General features: G+C 40.1%; 2 protein-coding genes across 5 annotated transcripts in view; one reads left to right on the forward strand and one right to left on the reverse strand.

Moving 5' to 3' along the window:
- The first annotated feature begins 19 nt into the window (after positions 1-19).
- On the forward strand, positions 20-14,172 carry sin3b (SIN3 transcription regulator family member B). Of its 4 annotated transcripts, XM_034530121.1 has the most exons (20): positions 20-520; positions 1,626-1,732; positions 2,103-2,256; positions 3,726-3,783; positions 3,880-4,091; positions 4,466-4,621; positions 5,193-5,321; positions 5,516-5,605; positions 5,755-5,873; positions 6,234-6,447; positions 6,633-6,749; positions 6,960-7,198; positions 7,763-7,946; positions 8,681-9,578; positions 10,177-10,346; positions 10,445-10,618; positions 11,356-11,448; positions 11,580-11,674; positions 12,510-12,708; positions 12,868-14,172. In XM_034530121.1, the coding sequence occupies exons 1-20, from the start codon at positions 410-412 to the stop codon at positions 13,102-13,104; spliced, it is 3,756 nt and encodes a 1,251-aa protein (XP_034386012.1). In that variant the 5' UTR covers positions 20-409; the 3' UTR covers positions 13,105-14,172. The 4 variants fall into 4 exon arrangements, with proteins under 4 accessions (XP_034386012.1, XP_034386009.1, XP_034386011.1 ...); XM_034530118.1 differs by having other exon boundaries at positions 3,726-4,091; XM_034530120.1 differs by having other exon boundaries at positions 3,726-4,091; positions 5,519-5,605.
- Positions 14,173-19,393: 5,221 nt separating this feature from the next.
- Positions 19,394-24,333, reverse strand: part of xpr1a (xenotropic and polytropic retrovirus receptor 1a) — a 61,027-nt gene continuing 56,087 nt past the window's right edge. The window contains exons 12-15 of the mRNA XM_034530587.1: positions 21,822-21,988; positions 21,592-21,731; positions 21,166-21,390; positions 19,394-20,545 (exon numbers count right to left, since the gene is read on the reverse strand). Of these exons, the coding sequence (XP_034386478.1) occupies positions 20,488-20,545; positions 21,166-21,390; positions 21,592-21,731; positions 21,822-21,988 (590 nt within the window). The 3' untranslated portion in view covers positions 19,394-20,487. The remainder of the gene's footprint in view (positions 20,546-21,165; positions 21,391-21,591; positions 21,732-21,821; positions 21,989-24,333) is intronic.

Genomic DNA, 24,333 nt, shown 5'->3' on the forward strand with positions numbered 1-24,333 from the left:
TTTTTTCAATTTTTCACTTCTACTCTGGCTTCCGGACGCCAAGACAGACCGCTGCCGCCGAATTTAAAGAGACAGGGGATAGTTATTTTAAATACGATAAACGGCAACCATTGTCCCCCTAGCTTATTCCCCGACGCTTCTTGGAGCAGCTTGTTTAATTCGATGGGTGATGTTTAATCAAAGTCGCAGCGAGTAGCAGCTCGTCTGTCATCACCCTCCACTCCGCTGGATTGTCCGTCCTTTTGCGCTGTGCCGAGACTGTCCAGCTAGGCAAAGTAGGGTTGCTCGCTGGCAGGCTGGCTTCCCGACCGAGAGGAAGGTTTGTCGGCTAGCCAACAACTGGAGGTAACAGCGAAGCTTCCCTCTCAAGTTGTGCTGGTGGCTCTCCAGCCCCCTTGTCGCCGGGATAATGGCGAAGATTCAAGCGCACAGCACCGCGAAGCAAATAAACCAAATCCAAGACAAGCCTTACGTTATAACGCAAAAGCAAGTGCAGCAGCAGCACTTCCAGAAGCTGAAGGTAAGCAGACAACGGACACGACAAGGGGGAAAAGTCCCTCGGAGTCAGAACCATTTTGTTCGTCGGATCATTGCACTGGATTTCAGGCTTTTCTCTTTCTCCCCTCGCGTCGAGAGTAGTGAAAGGAACGGCTGGCTAGCGTCGGTTAGCTCGGTGGCCTATTAAAAGTAACGTCAATTCATTGCTTAACATTGGACATTTAAGATGAAACGTGGAAGATATATTTAATTAGTGTACGTCCGAGTGACAGTCGAGTGACACAGTTAGTGGTAGTTTCTTATTTACGATGTCAATAACAGTCGCTGTGAGCGAACGTTAACTCAAACCTCGGTTGTGGGAAGTTCCTCCTTGTTCGTTTTTTTTTTTTTTTTTTTTTTTTTCAGCCACCCTGAACAAAGTGGAGGACGTCAGCCGGGCTAGCCAAAGAACGGCTACTCCACTTGATTAGCAGCTTCATTACACGTTTTCTTTGTTATCGCAGTAACGTTAGTTGAACATCATCGTGCTGTTTTTGCCAACACGACGCCGCCAGCTCGGGAGCAGCTGCGGCGAAGCGTTTGGTGTAGATCTGTGTTGTAAGTGTTCGTGGAGTTATTGTCGTCAGTTGTGTGTCAGTTGGCTAACGTTAGCTTCAGCGACCCTCTCGAGATGAGAGGACTGCTGGGCTCAACGCTTTGTGGGGGGACACATTTTTGTTTTTGTTTCAACCTCAACCTCAACCTAGTTTGGGTGTTGTGAATAAAGAAAGCCGAGGTCGAGAGAACAAAAGCTGCTTGTTGTTTCTTGTATTCGCCTATTTATTTATTTATTTATGTCTTTATTTCACGGTTACTTGTACAGCGTATACATCACTCCAGCTGACGATGCAGAGCAAAGCAAACATTTCCCACTTGTATAACTTCACATGAAGATATTTCCACGTAAAGTGTTGAGCAATATTTTGATTATTATAGTACTTGCCAATATATAGGACCTGGATTGAGATCCCTGATGGTCATCAACAGCACGAACGGAGTGTTTTATTAACAATCTTCACCACAGGTCCTAGAAAGACTGATTGTAATTTATGCTGTATTCCTGATTTTCTTTTTCTTTCTGTGTTTAGGTTGAAGATGCCTTGTCCTATCTGGACCAAGTCAAAATTCGTTTTGCAAATGATCCTGGCATATACAACAAGTTTCTCGACATCATGAAAGAGTTCAAGTCGCAGAGGTATTTATGCAAGAAGTTACTCACTAAATTATACGTTTTAATTATACGTTTTTAATTACTGTATTCCCAAATACAGTCTTTTGAGACACCGAAATTGTCGAGCTTCTGTGTAGACTTTGATCATGCTGCAAATATTAGTACGGAGAGATCAACCACACATTTTAAGGCATTTATCAATAACAAAGGAATTGCAGATGGCATCCCAGATTTCTTATCCAGCAGTTTATAATCACTCAGAAATTGTCACTTGTTTCCTTCTTTTAACTAAGCTGCAACACTTTTTGATCAGGAAGTGGTTGTCGTCATGCTGCATATGAGTGAGCAAGCTAATTCTCTATTTGTCTTTGTGTCTGTCTGTTCTCTTGAATAGCATCGACACACCGGGGGTGATCAACCGTGTGTCGCAGCTCTTCCATGGACACCCGGACCTAGTCTTGGGCTTCAATGCCTTTCTACCACCGGGCTATCGGATAGAAGTCCCCAAAAATGGGGTTGCTTTCCTCCAATCTCCGTTCTCCACACAGGTGAGATATTAAATTCTCAAAACGAATGCTTTATTTATTGAACTTTTCAGCAGGTGCATCATACAAACAAACGTATGGTGTGCTGAAAGTAAAGTATGTTGAACTTTACACATCTTAAGAGGAACATGTTTGCTTCTTCTGCACTTAATTTCAATTGGGTGCTTTAAAAAAAAATTTCAGTCAAGATAATAATAATAATGCATTTAATTTTTATAACGCTTTTCAAGGTAATCAAAGACACTTTACATAACATTTTTAAAACATCCTAAAAGCTAAAATTAGCAATAAATAAATAAATAGAGCACACATTAAAAGCAGTTCTGAATGAATATGCCATGCTGACTGTACACATACACTCGGTTGCCAGTTTATGTATTATAGAGTTGAAGCAACAGTCTCAATAAACAATGAAAATATAACTTCATGAAGACAGGACTGTTCTTTTTTTTTTTTTTTAGCAAGGTGTGTTTAATAGTGTATGTAATGCATATTAAAAAATAGTGTAATGGGTGGGCATTTCTCTTAGACAGCTAATATTGATTTAACTTTATTTATTTACATACATTGTCTCCAACACAGAGTACACTTGTAATGTTTTGATGCACTGTGGCTCAAAACTGAGCGGTTGTGTTGGGCTGCAGCTCAAACTTATTTTTTTGTCAAGAACCAAATGCCAATGATTTCTTCTTCTGTGAAAGATTTTCTGATTTGGACAGCTTGACCTACATAATGTGTGAGGGCAGCCTTATGACCAGCAGAGGTATGCGTTATACAACATAGTGTTAATTGAGATTAGCATCAAAACCGTTATTGGAGGCGGTGTGGCTTCAATTGGTCACTAAATATGGTTTGGATGAATGTTTTTGTATTTAATAAGCCGTATAGATTTTCCAAAAACGGCTCGTTATTTGTAAATATTTCATTCGATATAAATGTGGTACTAACTCAGTAGACAAAAGAAATGCATAATGAAAAATGTAACTTTAAGGGAAACAGTTCATCTGTCTGAAATCCCTCCGTCTTTACCATAAAGTGCACCAAATTTACTGTCGGCCATTTTATTTTGGTCCCTAAAGAATTGTCACAACGCAATGGGAAATTGAAATTACTTTCTGCAAAAAATCCAACAATTTGCCACATTTTAAAGATACCATAACATAAAAAAAAAAAAACAGTTGTTACTGAGGGTTGTAGTTTTACTTAACTTTCATCCTCATCCACCTCAAATAATTTGACTCAGTGCAATTTACTGCTCACTACAAAGTCTATCATAAGTAGTAAATGAGTGAACAAGGGAGTGATTTTGGCCACTGACACAGTGTAATGTACTACTTTTGTTTTCGCATTAACATTGCTTAACTGCCATCTGTTGCTGGTATTTACTTGCTAATATTATAAGTAAACAACTTGAGTTCCCTACATTTAAAGCACTTTTAACCATGCAGCTTCATCATTCTTCATCTGTCCAGGTATCCCCAGGCCAGCAGGGGAAGAGTGTTACCACACCTGCAGTGACAGCGTCCTCAGGTAGTGTCACTGCTGCCAACAATGAAGCTGGACCTGCCCAGACCAGTGAAGTCAAGGCAGCCTCATCAGAGTCCTTGTCCTCCTCAACCCCAGCAGGACCTCCAGAGCCTCCCAGCAGGCTTTCTCTTCCCCTGACTAGCAGAGAGAGCCAGAACCAGGCGACCACTTCGTCCGTATCCCCACCTGCCTCAGAGACGAGCCCCGTAGAGTTTGACAGTGCCATCAGCTATGTAAACAAGATTAAGAACCGTTTCCTGGATCACCCAGAGATCTACAGAGCCTTCCTAGAGATTCTTCACACCTATCAGGTACTGTGGAGAGGAAATGTAGAGACTTAAGTTGCTTCTTAAATGCATATTGTGATAGAATATAGACAATGTATTTAGTTTTTCTGACATTCTTCCTATTCCACCTCAAACATTGCACAGTACTTGTTGCATTTTAGCAAAGAAAATGTCTCTCAGCACTGTTATTCGAGTGGTAATTTCAGTCCTCTTCTAAATAGCTTGAGAATAATTGAACAAGTAAATAAAGGTTGCAGGTGATGTGTTTTGTCTAGTATCAAATTCTATACTACTACCATGTCTATCCAAGCCAAAGATTCTCAACATGGAGCTTCTCTTTAAAATTTTGAATGACATTTCCCATCTCTGAAAACCATTTTTCCCATATTGCCCCCCAGAAGGAGCAGCTGGAGGTGAAGGAGAGTAGAGGCAACCGTAGCAGCAGTGGGATGACAGAGGATGAGGTGTTTTCTAAAGTTGCCAGTCTTTTCAAAGGGCAAGAAGACTTGCTGGCTGAGTTCGGGCAATTCTTACCTGATGCCAAGAGATCATTGGTCAGTAGAAGCAGCAGACAGAGATAAATAATGTAATGCAAAAATCAAAAAGGTTGCTTTATAATCGGTGACCTGTCTCGGCACAAAAAAAGGAATATTTTCTATTGTTATTTCTTCTTTTCAGTGTTTTAATGCACATCTCAACATAATTGCTAATTACATTTTTCTATTCCATGCTACAGCTCAGACAATTCCTTTTTGCATGTTCCTAGTAGTCAAAGTATTGCAAAAAATAATCACTTTTTGACTTCAGTAATTCAAAGTGCAAGTCCAAAGTAAAGATGAAACAACTCAGTAAATTAGTTGATCAACAGAACATTCATTGGCAACTATTTTGATGATTGATTTATCAACGTGAAGTAATTATCAAGAGCAAAAATGGCCAAACTCTTTTGCCTCTCAATGTGGATATTTTGCAGTGTTTTTAAAAAGTTTTACATGAAAGTATATTCAAAGGACTGTTGGTTGCATAAAACGTGGAATTTAATGTCAACTTGGTCTCTGGGAAATTTTGTGATGGGCATTTGACACTATCTTGTGACACTTTTCATGTGTGCTTCATCTTCTGTAGTTCACAGGCAGCTCACTGACAGGAGGCAAAGAGCAGCTGAAAAGGCTGGAGGAAGAGGACATACTAACCAAACAAAACAAAAAGAGGCCCAGGCCCATCCTACTGCAGCACATGTCCCCTCTGCTCAAGGTAAACTCTCAATTTAGAATAACAGCCTCAGGAAATGCACCGATATAGCATATATACTGTATGTACACATGACCTTGAAAAGGATTCAACATTTTCTATCATTCCTAAAGCAACGATTCAAAAGCTTTAACTACAACACATTTAATTAAGACTTACATATATAAAGATCATTCATTTCTTTGTTTTTTATTTAGAAGAAAATGAAGTATTCCTGTACCAAAGATCAGTCCTTTGCTTCAGTTGGCAAACATGGAGTCTTAAGAGAATTCTCTTTCTTTGATAAGGTGAGGCACCAGTTTCCATGGCAGTGAATCATGGCATGGCAATTTGTTTCTTTCTTGGTTCATGCTGTTCTTTTGACCCACTGCCACAGTATTTATAATGTCTTTTTATTAATTGGTCTGACTTTCCTGTCAACCCTCTCATCATTCAGGTCCGTCGCCTGTTTAAAAGCCAGGAGGTGTATGAGAACTTCCTGCGCTGCATTGCCTTGTTTAACCAGGAAGTAGTGTCGGGAGCAGAGCTGCTCCAACTGGTCACTCCTTTCCTGGGGTGAGTGGATGAACAGATGTGTGAATTGTTTGGATGAAATCAGACGAATGGATACAGTAGCTGCAGAGAGTTCACCGAAAGTGTAGAAGTTATTGAGTGGTCTTGTAGAAGAGTTATACTGGTATTACTGTAAAAAAATGTCTGGACCATTAAACAATTTAAAATGTATAATCATTACATATGGATCGTATAAGATCTGATCACTTATGAAACAAACTATGCCATAAGAAATAAAACTGCAGTTATTTTAATTTTTTCACATTACACTCATTGGTGAGATTATTCTGATGGACTTCTTGGTTTTTGATTAGCTGTTTTTCTCCTGAACTCTCATTCATAATTTCATCCATCTCCTTCCAGGAAGTTTCCTGAACTGTACACACAGTTCAAGTCTTTTCTGGGGGACAAAGAGCTCTCTCATGTCGTATCAGGGCTGTCGGATCGCTACATGGAGGGGGGAGGGGGCAGGGAGGTGGATTATGCCTCCTGCAAGCGGCTGGGGTCCAGCTACAGAGCGCTGCCCAAGACCTACCAGCAGCCTAAATGCAGCGGGCGCACTGCCCTATGCAAGGAGGTAGACCCTCTTAAACTATCATGCATTGTCGACATGTTTCCTTAACTTTTGCTGACATATTTCTGTGTTTTCTAGCATAAATGTAATACATTATCAAAATCTGCTTCAATAGAATGTCATTGTGAAGTGTTCTCCGATGGAAAATGGTTTTCCCATTGATGAGTTTACTCTTTGCATGCGTGTAGGTGTTGAACGACACCTGGGTGTCATTTCCCTCTTGGTCAGAGGACTCCACCTTTGTCAGCTCGAAGAAGACTCCTTATGAGGAGCAGCTGCATCGCTGCGAGGACGAAAGATTTGAGGTACAAACATCCTAACCACGATTGTATTTGCATTTCTTGTCTAGCAGTAGAGTAAACATCCCAATTTACGCAATTAACGTTTTAATCTTTTTGTGTCCCTGCTCTTGTAAAAGAGGAGATAATGAGCTTTAACGCATAGAGCATTTGGCACTAAAATGTAGTTGGTGACTGCCTTCCTAACTCTCTGTGTCTGTAACGCTCCACTTACAGTTGGATGTGGTTCTGGAGACGAACCTGGCCACCATCAGGGTGCTAGAGAGCGTGCAGAAGAAGCTCTCCCGTCTTTCTCCGGAGGACCAGGACCGGTTCAGATTAGACGACTGTCTGGGCGGAACCTCCGAGGTCATCCAGCGTCGTGCAGTGTATCGTATCTATGGTGACAAAGCCCCTGAGATCATTGAGGGACTGAAGAGGAGTCCCGCTACCGCTGTGCCTGTGGTGCTGAAGAGGTCAGCACTGTATTTATTATTTCCAATTTCTTTAGCGGTAAAATGTTCAATGGAAGAAATTCAGTTCATGTTTTCGATGTGTATGAAGTACTATTACTGTTAATTAGACCTATTGATAGATTGTCTGATATATCAACTTTTTGAATATGGAAAGGAGATTGTTGCTTTCAGTTAGACGGCACATGTAATTGACATTACCAGCAGGGAAGTGTTTAAGATTTAAGTGAAAGTTTGATAGAAATGTTTATTTGCTGACAGTATGAGTATGATCTTTTTATCACCAGGCTATAAGGTGAACTCTATCAGCAACACTTGTTTTTAATTTTTTTTTTTTTTGTGTATTCAGTGTTCTGTATGTAGGCACCTTGAACTATGTTTTACCAGTGGCAGGCTTTCACCTGAAGAATTTATCCTGGAAAACTGACATGTTCCCTCCCACTGATGCTTTAACTCTTACAATCAAACGTCTATGTGCACATGCAAGTTCAGTGACGGACCTTTTTGTTTGGACACATATTTGTATTTTGTGAAGTCTCTACATTAAAGGTGTGTCTTCTTCTGCAGGTTGAAAGCCAAGGAAGAGGAGTGGAGAGACGCCCAGCAGGGTTTCAATAAGATTTGGAGGGAGCAATACGAGAAGGCTTACCTGAAGTCCCTCGATCACCAAGGAGTCAACTTCAAACAGAATGACATGAAGGCCCTGCGGTCGAAGAGTCTTCTCAATGAGATAGAGAGTGTCTACGATGAGGTAAACAGCTTTTTTTTCCTGTCTGCCATCCCAACACTAGTTGTCATAATATGAAAAGATAATCGGTTGCAGATGTGTAAAACTACACTTTAGTATGGTGTTTGTATTAGGTTGCAGAGCCATACTGGAGGGCGGACACCAGATTATTGTTTATTATATTTTAAACTGCAACTAGTAACTACTAATTTTACAGCACATTTTACTTAGAATAAAACCCTTTCAAATAATTAAAAAAAAAAAAAAAAGCATTTAATCCCGGAGCCCACCAAGCAAAAGAAATCACCGTATTCTGGTCATTTATTTGTGATGTTTGGGTGAGTTGATGCCAAACCATTAATTTAAGCAAGTGTTTTCTCTTAATTTCTGGTATCCTTGTAAAGTTGAGCTTTACAGTTCGGAAACAGCAGTTGACATAATTTCAACTCGACTCATCACAAGAATCAATCAGAAGTTCATGGTTATACTCTTGTCTGCTAATTATGATCAAGGGAGACAATCGACTGCTCTAGAACAAGCAAGCAATGGTCTTTGAGTTTTTATTGTTTTAGCATTTGTCCAGATGTTGGCGGAAAACTAAATTAATTGATCATATGTTTCCCTTTTTTATATAGGCAGACATTTCTTATCTCAGAAATTAATTTATCTGGATCGATGCAACTCACCATAAAAATCCTTTTGTCAGTGTGTGGTTTTGAAGTTGCCTGAATTCATCTCTGTGTGTTTCTGTGTGTCAGCGTCAGGAGCAGAGCACAGAAGAAGGCGGCGTTGGGCAGCAGAGTCGTAACGGCTCCGGTGCAGCCTCATCCAGCGAGCCTCACATGGTGTTTACGTACGAGGACAAACAGATCCTGGAGGATGCTGCCTCGCTCATCATCTACCATGTCAAACGTCAGCCCACCATCCACAAAGATGACAAGGACCACATCAAGCGCATCATCCAGCACTTTGTCCCTGACCTGTTCTTCTCCCGCCGCGGTGAGCTCAGTGATACTGAAGACTGGACAGATGAAGAGGTTGAGCCTGAGGAGGTGGTAGAGAGAGGAATAGGAGGTGGAGCAGCAGCAGCAGCAGCAGCAGCAGGGGGAGCAGGAGGAGGAGATGGTAATTCAAATAATTCATCAGGAGCAACAGCAGCAGCAGCCACAGGTGGTCAGTCTCTACCCCAACCTGCCCAATCACAGCCGCCCCAGACCCAGTCCCAACCCCAGCAGCAGCTCAACGGTGAGTCCAGGCGGAGACGCTGCAGCCCATCTCAGCCTGCAGACACAGAGGCCTCCACCACCTCTAGTAGCACGAGCCAGCCTGCAGGGACTGCCTCATCCACCCCTGGATCTACGCCGATGGAGATGGGTTCAGGTGTACCCGGGGAGAAGGTAGACCTGCGCGACCCTGAAGCAGAGCACCAGAAGGAGATGGATGGCATCTACAACCTTTTCTTCGTCAACAACAACTGGTACTTCTTCCTGCGGCTGCACCAGACCCTGTGTTCGCGGCTGCTGCGGGTTTACCGGCAGGCAGAGCGGCAGCTGCTGGAACACCGAGCCGAGCAGAGCAGGGAGAGGCTGCTCGTGGCAGAAGGAAGAAGAGAAAAAGCATGTGACCTCGCCATGGAGCTGCGCCTCAAACAGCCCAGTAAGTTAATCTACTAGTTGGTTATGCAAATCCTAAAATGTATTTAAAATCCTATTTAATTTGAGTTGGTTCAACCAGCTGCCGCATCTGATGCAACGTGGACACATAAGCTTAATTTACGGGGTTGTGTTGTGTTTTTGATCCTGGAACTATGATCAAGACCTGTAAAAATTCATAATAAGTAATAATATATCAATTGTGTTTAATTAATGGTCACTGAAGAAAGTGCATTTAAGTCTGTTAATTCACCTCGACTATTCCGGTATTCATGGTGTTGAGTCACCGTTAACACCACACGCTGAAGAAAGGCTTGTTTGAAAAATGATTCCAGATGTGTAGAACAACTGGTGTTCTTTTATTTGCCAACATTTGAAGTGGCATTTCAGGCAGTTTGACTTAATAGCCAGCAAGGACTTCATTTTTAAGTGCTGCTTTTGGTTGGGAACTTAATTTGAAGTTAATTTATTCAAGTTAGAGGCGAAGACAGGGTGTCCAACTCCTGCCCAAGCCTTTCTGTCACAACAGAGCCACAGTCCACCTCCACACAGCTGCCTTAATTACATTATTACATGCTGTGTGACTTCCCTTTCTCCCACAGGTGAGGTGGAATTAGAGGAGTACTACCCAGCCTTCCTTGATATGGTGCGCAGCCTGCTAGATGGCAACCTGGACTCCACACAGTATGAAGACACGCTGAGAGAGATGTTCACTATCCACGCCTACATCGGCTTCACCATCGACAAGGTCATCCACAATATCATTCGCCAGGTAAGCAGAGTTCACGGTCACGCTGACAATGATGACATTTATTTGACCTCGTTCACAACATTTAACATGTCATTTCCCCCACTTTTCTTTGACTTCAGCTACAGCACCTAGTGAGCGACGAGGTTTGCCTGCAGGTGGTTGATCTTTACCTGGCTGAGAGGAAGAGGGGGGCCGCAGGGGGGAACCTGTCCTCGCAGTGTGTCAGATCGGCCTGGGAGACCAGTTTCCAGTGGAAAGCTGAGAGAGTCATGGCTGAGGAGAACTGCTTCAAGGTGAGCACACAATCCTGCTGATTGTCGGACTGAATAGCATATTTAGCTCTGAGATTTTCTGAAACATTTTCTATGATCAAAGTCCACCTCCGCTGCAGTGGTAATATGCAGTTTACACTTTCATATTTATTTTAGAGAATTGTAAAAAATACATGGAACACTGATGTATCCAGAAAAGCAAAGCACATCACTAATAGTTATTTTTTTATAATGCATTGTTTTGTCCAGTTTGACTAAAAGTGAATAATTATCCTAATTTTGATCTGACGTGTAAAAACGGGCAAACTTGGTTACAGTTTTACCTTCTACGTTATGACTAATCTGCTTTAAATGTGGAATTCTGGAGAAGAGAGTATTGATATTTGAACAAATCCACCCAGCCGTACACCGGTCCTCCGGGACGTCGGCGTGAACCATATTACGGTCCATCTCCCTCACACTTCTCCCTTTTCATTTACAGAGCCAGGGCTATAAACACCAGATTGTTTTTAGTGCACACACAGAACAAACAGCGCACCATGAGAAGATATTTGATGAATTTAGCAAAAGAATATATTGGATAAGAACCGCAGACCTTTTGACGCTGTTTATTTAGAGGCAGTTGAACTACAGCAAGATGAACATGGCCTCTTTAGATTAAATGTCATATATTGGAGCATCTCGCACCAAAGCCCCAGCTTTAATCAGGTGTTGTAAGTTGATTTGAGTGGTTTACAGATGTTTCTTTGTGTCTTCAGGTGATGTTTCTCCAAAACAAAGGTCATGTGACCATGACTGTTGAGCTGCTGGACACTGAGGAGGCCCAGGCTGATGATCCGTTAGATGTACAGGTAAACACACTTTTACAAAACGGACTGTTCAGATGTCTAAATAAAATCATATAAATCATAATGAATGATACACATTTCTTAATCTTAATAGATCTTGCTGTAAAGTTGTTAATTGCTGTCTTTTCCCTCAGTGCCTGTCAAGCTACATGGAGCAGTTTGTAGGAACAGAGTCCAGTCTGTGTTCTCAAGCAGAGGGCTACTTCTTCAAACCTGTATTTCTGCCCAGGTATAACTGTTTACATATTTGGAGGTTGAGACTTCACTATACCGCTTCTCATTTTAAGCCGTGCATATACTAATCTTACAGCCCCTGGGCTTGTCTACATATTACAGCCAGACCAGCTTGTGGTCACTTAGTCCAGTCACTTCTAGCTGATCTTTATGGGCCTCATATCTTTCCCACTTGTCTTTCTAATATATTGTCCATAGTGGACAAAATATTTGAAACGCCTTTTAGAACAGGGCATCCAATGAATTTCCACACGCTGTCAGAACTAAGTTTATTAAAATGCAATGTTTTGTATGACTAAAAGGGCGCAACAAAGACCAGCGAGTTAAATCAACACATATGACAGTCTCACCAGCAGAAACTGCATATACTAACCTTCAGGGTAAAATGTTGTGTGTGTGTGTGATTGCATTAGATAGATAGTATCGGTCTTCTTAATTACCTCTATGTCAATGTACACTATCAATGTATGAAAAAACATCTGCTTCAGATGTCATTTGCACAATAGAGATGGTTTATAAAATAAAAAAAGGAACATTTGTTCGCATTGATTTGGTATAAAAATGTATTATTATTTTATTGAATACTGGAAGGCCTCTGTTTCCATTGCAGTCACAGTAAAATGTCAAGCCTTAGTTGCCTCACCCAACTCCGGATTTCTGGAGAAGTTTCAGTTCAAACATGAAGTCCAATGTGAGATATAGTTGCCATCTCAACTTGTAAAAAAGAACAGGGTCTGATCAATATGTCCTTCAGCTGTCCTCACAGTATGTTGTATATATTGTAATCTGATCAGCATGTTAAAGTCTAATAAACGTGTCTCTTCTTGTAGGAACCTGCGTCGTTTCCGGCGCTGGCAGGTGCGGCAGGTCGAGGCGATGCGCTGCAGGAGAGAGTGGCACCGACAGCTGGGCGTGGAGAACGCCGGGAGTCTGGACTGTCGATTTAAACTCAATACTCACAAGATGGTGTTTGTCATGAACTCTGAGGATTACATGTACCGCAGAGGAGCACTGGTCAAGGCCAGGAAGGTAGGCCGGTGTCTGCATTTAATGTCAGTCTCTCATTTCCTGTTGCTGTGTGATGTGGAGAATCGTGGTGACGAGGTGTCTGGATCAAACCTCACCTGCACATTTTCTGCTCACTCAACTCCGTTTGGTGTCTTGACAGTTTTTCCTCTTCCTCCGCAGTCGCAGCACAGAGTGGCAGCGGGCCAACATGATCGCTTTGACAAGTGGCACCAGGGCTGGCAGGCCGATCACGTTTCGGCCGCGGCTGAACGCTCCGTGCAGAACTGGCTAATGGGCGAAGAGGAAGAGGACATGATCCCCTGCAAGACTACCTGCCTGTCGACCGAGGTGAAAGGTCAAGCCGTGAACAGATACCAAGTTCACTACAGCGGTAGCAAAGCCCCGGCCTCCCCGTAGAGGCGCACAGACAGTACACAAAACAGGTAAATGCATGGACGTACGAGACATTCATACACTAAACACAGATATAAACAGCTGTAGTCCTGCTTCTCCACCTTCCTCCACGACATGTCCACTCATTCACTTTCACTGAGGGATGAAGAAACACAGTGCAGACTCTGGACTGTTTATACCAGTGGACAGTGAGTCAGTGAATGAGTGCACAGTGGGAGGAGCGATGACGGGGAGAAAAGGGACCAACAGAGACGGTGAAGTAATCAATGGGCTTGAACTCGGCCCTGATTGATTGGGACGAGTCGGACACGATGGCACAAATGGAGCTCATCATCCTCAGCAGCATCATCATCATCATAATCATCATCATCATCATCAACCTTCTCTGGTGGCACTAAAGGTTGATGGACACGGAGGTGGTTGAACAGGCGAGAACATGAAATTTGTTTCAGAAATGTGAATGTCTGTTTCTTTTTCTTTTTTTTTTAAGTCAAGTGTAGTTTTTAGCTTCTAAAGCCAGAGAGCCTTCTGTTTGTTGGTTGGTTGGTTTATGCGTGTTTATATGGAGAGATAATGGTAAACGTGTGTATGTATGTGTATCCTGCTCTCTTCATTTTGTCTGTTTCTATGCCCAGTACAGGCTCTACAACTCTAGTAATTGCATTGTTACTGTATGTGCATATATATATATATATATATATACATAACAGGGATCCTGTATTTTTATATATGCATCTACACGAGTTGATTGATACATCTTAAGATCATGTTGTTCTTTACAGTGTTTGCTGTCAGCCAACTCTTGATGTTTTGCATTTTTTTTTTTTTGTGTTGTAGCTAAACAATTTATCACCAAGGCAACAAGTAGACCTTAAAATTAATTGGTTTAATATGGAGGAAGCAGGCAAATTATGTATCATATTCCTGATACTAAATGTTTACTTTGTATTGTCTTTTTTTGCATACTGACATTGAAAATAAAAGCAAAATATCAGTGTTAAAATAGAATGTATAACATTTATCCTGTATCAGTTATCATAAAATAAACAACCTAGTTGTGACCTTCTTAAATGTTGACTGACAGGTTGTTTGTTGGCTTGAGAAGTTTAACGGACAATTGTAAAACATAGAAACTAGAGCCACAGAAGACCGATCTGACAATGTGTCAACAAAAACAAAACTAGAGCTTACACAATTAATAGAATACTGATGTACAGAAAATTAATCCGCAACTATTTTGATAATCTTATCATTTACTTTTACTTTTCAAACAGAAATGGGAGGAATTTTCTTAGTAATTGTTAGGAATTGGTGAGTTTCTGTTTATTATTATTATTATATATTGAAAATATTTTGGGTTTTAGGCTGTTGATGGAAACAAAACAAAACTGTAAAACGTTGTCACCTTAAGTTCTGGAAAATTTAGATATTTTTCACAATTATCAAATATTTTATAGAGAAATCGAATGTGCTTAATCAAGAGATGTAACTTTTATTTAAAGCCCTAAACTATAAATGAGCTCTGTTAAAGTAGGATTATTGCAGGGCTGCCGTGCTGGGTTGTAGATGGTTTCCTTAAGTGGAGTTTCTTTCTGAGCACTTTACGGTCTTCTCTGGTTTACAAATTGAGGTTTAGATTCATTTAGGTAATCTTAATCAGCTGAGGGAGATCATGCATTAAAAGTACCAGAACGGCCTCTAGTTGACCTTGTGGGGAGATTGTTTTAACGGCTGTTTCAAAGGTCAAGAATCGTCTGACACTGTTCACCTTTTTAGTTGAGTAGGCACTCCACTCCGTCAATAACTACGGCACAATAAACAAAACGGTCACTGGGAACAAAATGAAGTTGAGCATCCAAATCCCTAATAATGAAAAATGTTCAAAGAAAATCGTAGCATTGTCCATCCATCATAGAAATGTCATTTAAAAAGTCATTGTGTATTTTTTCTTAATGGTCATAAATAGTACTTCATAAAATGACTTATGACTTTACATATTATACTATTATGAAATGGTATACTAGGTATTTTTAAGATCATACATTTATGACATAGTATGGTGTGAGTGACTTTAAAGATTTTGGATGACGTATGACATACTAAACTATGACTATTGTATGACCTTTTTGTAATGTGTATATATACCGTCACTTCTTAATGATGTACTATGCTGAATATTTTTATTACCTTTTTGCCACATGATATACTTTGACATTTTTACTTTGGCAAGACATACATTTTATTACCTTTCATGTATTTCATTTTTATGACACAATTTACTGTGCCCTTTTGACAAACATTTGATGACACCATAGGAGTTTTTTTTATGACAAACTCCACTATGCCTTTTTACTTTTTTGGCATTTATGACATACTATACTATGACTTTTTCATGGCTTTTTAATCACTTTTTAAAATAGTATATTATGACCAATTATTTCTCATGACATTTTTTGTGTGAAATAATATCACTTTTTATTTACTTACATAGCACAAATTATTTTTTATGATTTACTATACAATACCTTTTTGTACGATAGACAACAGACATTCCATACTTTAATATGACTTATGATACTCTGAATTATGGACAACTTTTTTGTAACATACCTTTTATGACATTCTCTTTTCTATGAATATTATACTGTGCCAGGTTTTTAAAAAACTTTTCTTATGACTAACTATTTTTATGACTATTTGAGACATACAAAAGAAAACTATTGTATGGATTTTTAAAAATGATTTTTGATGACATACTATACTATAACTTTCCTACAACTTTTTTGTAACGCGTTACACTGACTTTCTTTTTTATTATTAATGAATTTTGCGTAAGATTCGTTGACTTTTATGACGTGTTTATGACAAGCTTAATACTGTGACATTTTTTACTTTAAGTATATACTGTGACTTAAAATGTGACTTCTACATGTTTTATGACTTACTATAATATGCCTTTTTAAAAAAAAACATATTTCTATACATTTCTATGAGTTTACTGTAACATCTTTTGACAATTTTCATTAGGACATTGTATACAGACCTTTTTATGTCCTTTTAACGCACTTTACTATTTTAAAAATCATTCCTAAAGGGTTATAGTGTAATATGTCATTAAAAAGTCATAGTATAGTGTCTATAAAAAGGTAATGAAAAAGTTATAATCATAGAATGTCCTTAAAATTGTAATTTAAGTCATAGTATAGTATATCATAAAAACACTGCATATCGTAAATAATTTATCCAACACAAATGCATACATAGTACAGTGTCAGACATTTCATAAAAAGTAGTTTAGTTTGTCAGTCATTAAATTGTCAGTATATATAGTATGTCATAAGTTGTCGTATAGTATGACATTCGAAAAATAAAAAGTTATAGTACAATAGGTCAAACAATAAAAGTCATTACATTTTCATCAAAAAGTAAATATAGTTTGTCACAAGAATGTTGTGGGAAATGTCAAAGTATCGTATGAAATAAAAAAATAATTTAAAAAAGGCATAGTAAAGTTTGTCATTCATGTCAACAATGAAGCAATAGGAAGAAACAAATGTGAGTTTAAGGAATAATACAAAAACGTGTTAATGTAGATTTACTACTGCTACATATATTTACAAAACCGCATCCAAGGCCGACTAACGGCAGAAACTCACTCGGAGAACTCAACGATCAGAAGAGACTGGAACAGACGATACTTAGTTTAATAGTAAAAGAGAACAGAAAGAGTCGAGAGGCAGAGCGAGTTTTAAAAATAATCGTGGTTTATAAAACCCAGATATGACAGGATCACCAAAGTGTATACAGAAATACAAATACCATCAGGAAAACCATCATAGAACGGTGTTATACAATCGACAAGTACAAACTACTCTGTAAAAGGGATTCAGGGGAGGATGGATCAGACATTTTCCTTTCTTTATGTCTCTTAAAATCACATTTAGCCACAATGTATTTATTCTATAATATTTTTTTGGGGATCTTATCAAAGTAGAACATCCACCTACCAGACTACAGGTACTATCACGTTCAGCTAGATTAGAGAAAGGGCACGAACGACATCAAGAGACGGAGGAGAGGGCGGGGTCGACACACATCGAGCACTTTAACATCACGGAGGTTTCAGCAAGCGGTGGAAACCAAGTCACTTATGAGAAGAATTGGATGTTAAGGGCTGAGGATCAAACACTAACTGTACAAAATAACCCTGTTTTTGCTTTCGTCACTGGGTTACACATACTGAACGGACACCAGCCAATAAAACATTTAGTTTTCCTCAAAGAGAAGCATCTTAAAAAAGGCTTCAAGTGAAGATCCAGGATCTGTTTATGAGCTGATTCGAGAGAAACTCATGCAGATCTGGGATCAGTTGAACAGTAACTTGCCATGGTGCGGGTCTGTTCCTGTGCCCCTATGTCAAAGTGCTTCTGTCAGCAGGGCAGTTCACAACAACAGATGTAACGTCCACAATATCTTCATGCACATTCACAAATGTACAAACAGTATTACAGTTTTTAGGACACAGTAATCTGCCCCTCACACCTCCCTCAGAAGCACTGAAATAAGAAGGAATCACCTACAAGATACCACCAATCACATTCTCCAGTTGTATGGATTTTTATCTCCCTATTTTTTTTTTTATACAAACACCTTGTCAACAGATTTACACATGAAAAGGAGTGCAGGATCGTGATCAATCAAAAACAAAAGCTCCTAATCAACGAAGAAATACTGCTTGTCTTGGAGCAATAATGTCAACGTATGAAATCAATCAGTCACAGTAGCAACGATGATTGCAAATATACACATCATGTCAAATAAATTAAAACCTATGTACATTGTCAAACTAAAGCAGCATGCAGGCCATACAACAGAGCCTTTTTACAAATGGTCTGCTCTCCGACGAGAGAGAGGTGCATTGTGGGCTGTGTGTGTGTGTGTGTGTGTGTCATGTTTTATACCTATAGACAGGTGGTATGGCATGTGTCCAGTGTATTTAAACGGGACAGGAAGCTACCCATCTTCTACCTATTTAACATATATATTTTTTTACTTTCTAGTTTTCTAGTTCACATTTAGCTCATTGCACAACAACACTTTTCAGTCTTTTAGCCGCTACAGGAAAAACAAGTTACAGGACTTTCTGTAACACATTTGTCTTGTGGCTCTCTGGGCTTCGTGTCTCATGACTGGCTGCTGGTGAGGCGACGTAGCCAGAGGGAGGAACAGCAGAGCGGAATGAGGGGGGTCAAACAGGAAGTGAAACACACTTTAACAGCTTTAACATTAGCATCCTTTCTCTGAAACCAGAGGGGCTTCACCAGCAGCAGCACCACCACACTTTAAAATGATAACCTACAGCGTTTTTAAGTGTGGGCTGCCGGTTTGAAAGGAGGGAGTAAAGAGTAGATGTCAGATGTACAGCACATTTTCCCTGGTTATTAATAACTTTAATTACCTATCAACAGTAGATTACATTTAATCTAACAAATCAGAACACTTGAAATCATTTTTTTTTAAAGTGCTAAAATGAACGAGGAAACAATGAACATGAGAGACAAACAAACAAACAAACAAACAACACATACCTGGTGACATGAGCTGTGAAACGGGTCACAGCTTACAGATATTTACTGTTTAAGAGCACCAAAAGAGCTTTTGCAGTGGTGCCAGATCTGACCCCCACAAAGTAACTATGAGATCATCAAAGGGACCCACTTTTATATTTCACACGTTAGACGAGGTTTAATCGTCCACGTGCAGTCTGTTTTATATAGTAGAATTGGGTGAAACCAAATCAAAAGAGGCTGAATCATTTGGTTATAATCTAGGTTTTTTGCTGGTGGAAACCACCCACATGGTACAAAAGAAGCCCAAATTATAAAACATGTTTATAGGCACAATTAAATATATAAGTTGGGTACAAAACCGACTGAGCTTTTGTCAGAGCTCAGGATCTCTGGTGACCATATGAAGAATGTTGCTAAATACCAGGCTTCTCAAACTGCACCACTTTGAAAGGTGAAAGAAATCAGTTCATATTATAAAACAAGTAACAAAACGATGCAAGATGAGCCCCCTCGTTTCCCCCCCCCCTGGTCCCCCTCCCAGTTTGAGAGCCGCTGGCATTTACACTTTGAATCACAAACTATGTATCTGAATATTTGAACGGGCACATCACATCACTTTGGACACACTACTCAAACTACTGGTACTTTCAGGTTGAATGGACACATTCACAAAAGTAAAGCTTTGGTAGTCAATGCAAAGAATAGCAATGCACACACATATATCGTATCCTATAGGGCACTTTATGATGACATGACTCGATGATTCACAAGTCAGTGTTGCATCAAATTTTGGGGCGGGGATAAATTGAGATCTAAATATGAGCTTATTTAAAACATGGCACAAGTCTAACCAAGAGAAACATTCCAAACCGTATAAAATACATAAACAATCATAGTGTAGATGCTCAGCTGGACTCACTAGTATAAACAACACATGTAGTAGTACTTAACAACTACAACAGAGTAATAATGCACATCAAAATATATTAAATATATTACAAAGCAACTTCACAAACTAGAAATGTTTGAATCAAAACATCCCTTTTGGTGTAAAAGTAGTTTTTTTCATTGTTTTGTGTGTAAAATGCACTTTTCCTGCAAATGACTCCAGGTTGGGATTTTATACTAAAGGTATTACAACTCAACCCAAAAAAAGGCGGAGTATAAAAAGAATCAACGAGTTGAAACCAGTTGAATTGTTTTGATATGCTGTGATGTGTGTTGAGTCTTTTGATTGGCTTGTCTTCTCCCTGTTGACCCTAGTGTAGTTAAAAAGGATTGTAAACAGTCATCAATGCAGCTTCTCTGAAATAAATCCAGAACAAGTAAAGACAAAATCTGAAGATAACACAAATATCTCAAAGTAAAAGTTCTTTTAAAGAAGAGGAGGATGATCCCAGGGCAGTGTGGTCTGTGCTTCCACTTATGTGCAGAAGAGTTCCCTTGACGTCTGTCTGTCTGTCTGTCTGTCTGTCTGTCTGTCTGACTGTCATAAGCTCTCTCCTCAACTATAGCTATTAAACTATGTTTGTGCTTCATCAGCAGGTTTATCTTGTGTGTTTCTGCATTAACGTGTGTATTGAGTGTGTTGTCTATACTTATAAAGACCAAATATAATCACAGGGATGTAAATATGAGGTAAATTGTCCAAAGTGAGGTCCTCACCGCTTTAAAGGTTTAGACTGAGGGTCACTACTCTGTTTTCACTATAAGGGAGAAGGGTTGGGTGTTAGTGAATGAGGTCCTTATAAGTATAGTATGTTTGTGTGTGTGTGTGTGTGTGTGTGTGTGTGTGTGTGTGTGTGACGCTGTGAACTCAGCTGAAGGCCTCATCATCCGTGTCTTCAATCAGCACCTTGGTGTCTTTTTTCGATCTACAGGAGGATTAAAAATATGATTTTATTATTATGTTTAATTTCATATTATCATTTCAACAGATATGTTATTTTATGTTTTATACGAGTGGTTCTCAACCTTTTTTCAGGGATGTACCCCATGTGAAAATATTATTTCAGCCAAGTACAGCGCAAAGCATTTTTGGTTGAAAAAGAGATGTATTACACAGCGCTGTGGCATTAGTGTCAGATTTAATATACAATATATAAAATTCTGTTTACAAACTTACTTATATTTTATTGATTTAATTGATGCTAATTTTAAATATGTTTTACAAATCTCCAGGGGTACACATACCCCCATTTGAGAACCACTGTTTTACACAACTGTACAACAATGGCAACTGCATCATTCAATCTCTGACAACGTCTGATGTATTGTATTTTATAAAATAAACAGTAAATAGTATAGTGTTGTCCAAAAATTAACCAATTAAAAAATTGTTATTGTAGTGTAACACTCAAGCTATTTGTTTAATATCAGTAGATTTCTTTGTCTCTATAGTAAGTACATTTTTACCTCTGTGTTTATGAATCAAACTTAAAATAAATATGTATGAGTGTAGTGTAGATGTCCAAATGTCCATGTTGTATCTTACTGTGAGGAGGACAGCAGGGGGCGCCGGAGAGACAGGCTGTAGGACCTCTTCCAGGGCTTCTTGCCTGAACGGTTCCGGACGCCTTCGTCCTGGTCCATCATCTGCTCAAGCAGCGTCTGGTCATCAGCGTTGAGTGGCGCCACGGAGATATCCCTCACAGCACGAAACTCACCACAGTTGTTCAGGTGCTCGTTCTCCAGACGGAAGAAGTTCCACACAAAACGCCTGCAGAGAGAGACGTTGAGTAAGAGGGGGATGAGGAAGATGAGGGGGATGCGGAAGACGAGGGGGAACCTGATGCGAAGGGTGGAACTGTATTAGAAATGAGTGTGGGGGCCTGATGGGGATGAGTGGATTGGAAGGGCCCCCCATGTGTGACTTTAGGTGTGTGTATGGAAAAAGAGTTGTCATGTAATTGAGACCCACCTGAAGACCTCGAGGGGAGCCAGCACGGTGGCAACGATGTCGCCCACAGAGTGGATCTTGGTCGTTGTGGACAGAGAGATCTGGATCGTCCAGGCAAAACGCAGGATCACGTCTTCTATGATGGCACAGTAGTAGTAGGCCTGGACGCAGGTGAGACAGGATTAGGGTAACTGTGTGTGTGTGTGTGTGTGTGTGTGTGTGTGTGTGTCATTTACACTATCAGACTCTACCTTGTGTGGGTAAACTATTTCTTCTCTGAGGAAGGTGTTTTCTCCGGCTCCGCGGTCAAAGAGACCCCAGTCCATGTGCAGATCCCAGATCAGAGTGTACAAGGAGCTGATAGTGGAGAACACGATCAGCAGGTAGAAGAACATGTCGGCGTCCGTGTGTCCTTGCTCTAAAATAAACACACAAACACAAGTGATTGCAGATAACACAATGTAAAGATTTGGTACAAAAGTAACTGTATTTCTTTAACTGAAGCAATATAATAACAATATTCTGACCACTAGAGGGAGCCCTCCTGTCAGGAATACACACGCAAATGATTAATAGCCCATGGACCACTATTAAGTTCAGAGTTTAATTTCCACTCATACATCCTAAAATGCTTCCTCTAATGGAAGATGCCCAAACATCAAATTACACTCCGTTAACTTGCTGCACCATAATACCTCTTTACAGAGTACACTTACATACAGTCACTGACATGGTGATGATTGGCTCTTTACAGATTTACAGGTTGAGGGTGTATTCTTCCGAGGTAAAGCCATTTTGTATTAAAATGTGCATCTATTGTCCGGCATGTGCACATATATGTGCTGTGAAAGCACGCAGAGAAGAATAAGTGTCAGTTAAATCTTTCTCTCCCACACAGCGTGGCTTACTTCTAATATCCACAGCCAAGAATCAGCACTTTATAGGCTGAGAAAATGTTATACTTCTCAAAAGGGCAAGAACCTACATGTACTTACTGTTAAGTTATTGATTAACATTTACAGAATAAATTGCAAGTCTGCTGGTTCCAACATAGAGTCATTTCATTAGACTGTTCAATCTTTGCATCATAAACGGGTTAAATAATTTGTTGACAAAATACTACAGTGGCAGACTGTACATATTGGCTGTAATGATGATTATTATCATTATTTGTTGACCTGCCCACAGCCGATGAGTATTTAACGATCTCTAAGCTAGTTTACGGTTGTTTGATGTCCTGTGTAATGTCACAGTGGGATTAGCCGTGCTCAGCAGTCTGTGTGTGTCGGCAGGACGTGATGTGCTTGTTCCTCAGTGGGGTTGAGACATAAATCAGCACCCAGTGGCCGAACACAGTGACTCACACAGACAGAGACCGGGCTCGCTCCCATATGTCAGAGTCACCTCTTCTTCCTGCTATCAGCCAAAGAGACGCCAGGGAGCAGAGTGGGACATTTCTAACGGAGAGTAACTGCTGTGCTGCTCTGTTAACTGCTGCTCCCATTGTGCGGTTTGCTTCTTCAGCTGAGCGATGGGATGGAAGTAGTCCCTACGGCCACACAGAGATTTCCCAGCCGTAGATTATACTTAGTCCAGGACAATAGACTCTTTTCACTGTAGAATATCCACTGACGTGAGTTTCTCAGCTTGTAGAGAGTGCAAGTATTTAACCCCTTCAGTTTCTGTTACGGCTGATGCGTTTTCCACCAGGCTGGTGAGCCACTGGACCATTAAAAGGTTAAGCATCGTGAGATGGACATTGATTGGATGCTCAGTGAGGGCTAACTGTGGTCACTAGACACAGACTTGCTATTGTCGTCCACAGGGCCTGAGGTTAAACACTGTTAAAGGCAGAGCACCTCGACAGGCTCATTTTATGCAACAGGCGTAGTTCCCATTGATGGAAAAACGTTCACACCAGGAACAATCAGTCCTTGCTATTAATTAAATCATTTCTCATCCGTTGCCATGGCCACCGGATCCATCAACAAGGTAATTAAGAATCCTGCAACAGACCTCATCCAACCAAATTTATGAATTTCGGAAATCTCCAATCAGAGAACTTCCTCTTTGAAATGTCTCGAGATATTGGGCCTCATACAAATACATGTGTTTAACATACAAGTGATTTAATGATCATTTTGGGCTTTTGTCAATTCTTTCATCGGCGCAAACAGAGATTCTCTTTGCAGGGCTAAACACACTTGACTTAATGTAGAGTTTAAATATGGTACAGAAACTAAAATAAAATATCTAACTGATCAAACTAGATTAATAATTGATGGAGGACGTTTACCATATTTTCTAGTTGTGTTGGGTCCTTTAATACCACCACTGGGTTGACACAAATACAGGCTGTTGACTGAGGAAGTTATTTTTTCACAAATTTTTGCGACATTTTGTGAATGAAACTAACCCACACAGTGAGCACAACAGGTCGCCTTATATTGTAATAATGGTGAAATATCATGAATGCCCACCTCCTCATAAACAGGTGGCGTTCACCAGGCTGAAACATGCATGTACGACAAGTTGGTACAGTTGAAAGAGTCAACTATGAGTAAACCTCACTAATTAATTAAAAGAGTTTTGGGAGAATACAATAAGCTTGCATAGTTAAAGCTGTTTGGCTTTATCAGGGGTGAACTAGAGTTCAGGCAGGCAGAGAGAGACCTTTTACTCAGAGTTGTGTCTTATCTCCATTGGTAACGTGTGTGTTTGACGGAGGGGGAGGGTTTGTGTGTGTGTGTGTGTGTGTGTGTG

This window comes from Cyclopterus lumpus, chromosome 4 (genome assembly GCF_009769545.1).
Source record: "Cyclopterus lumpus isolate fCycLum1 chromosome 4, fCycLum1.pri, whole genome shotgun sequence".
Taxonomy (NCBI): Eukaryota; Metazoa; Chordata; class Actinopteri; order Perciformes; family Cyclopteridae; genus Cyclopterus; species Cyclopterus lumpus.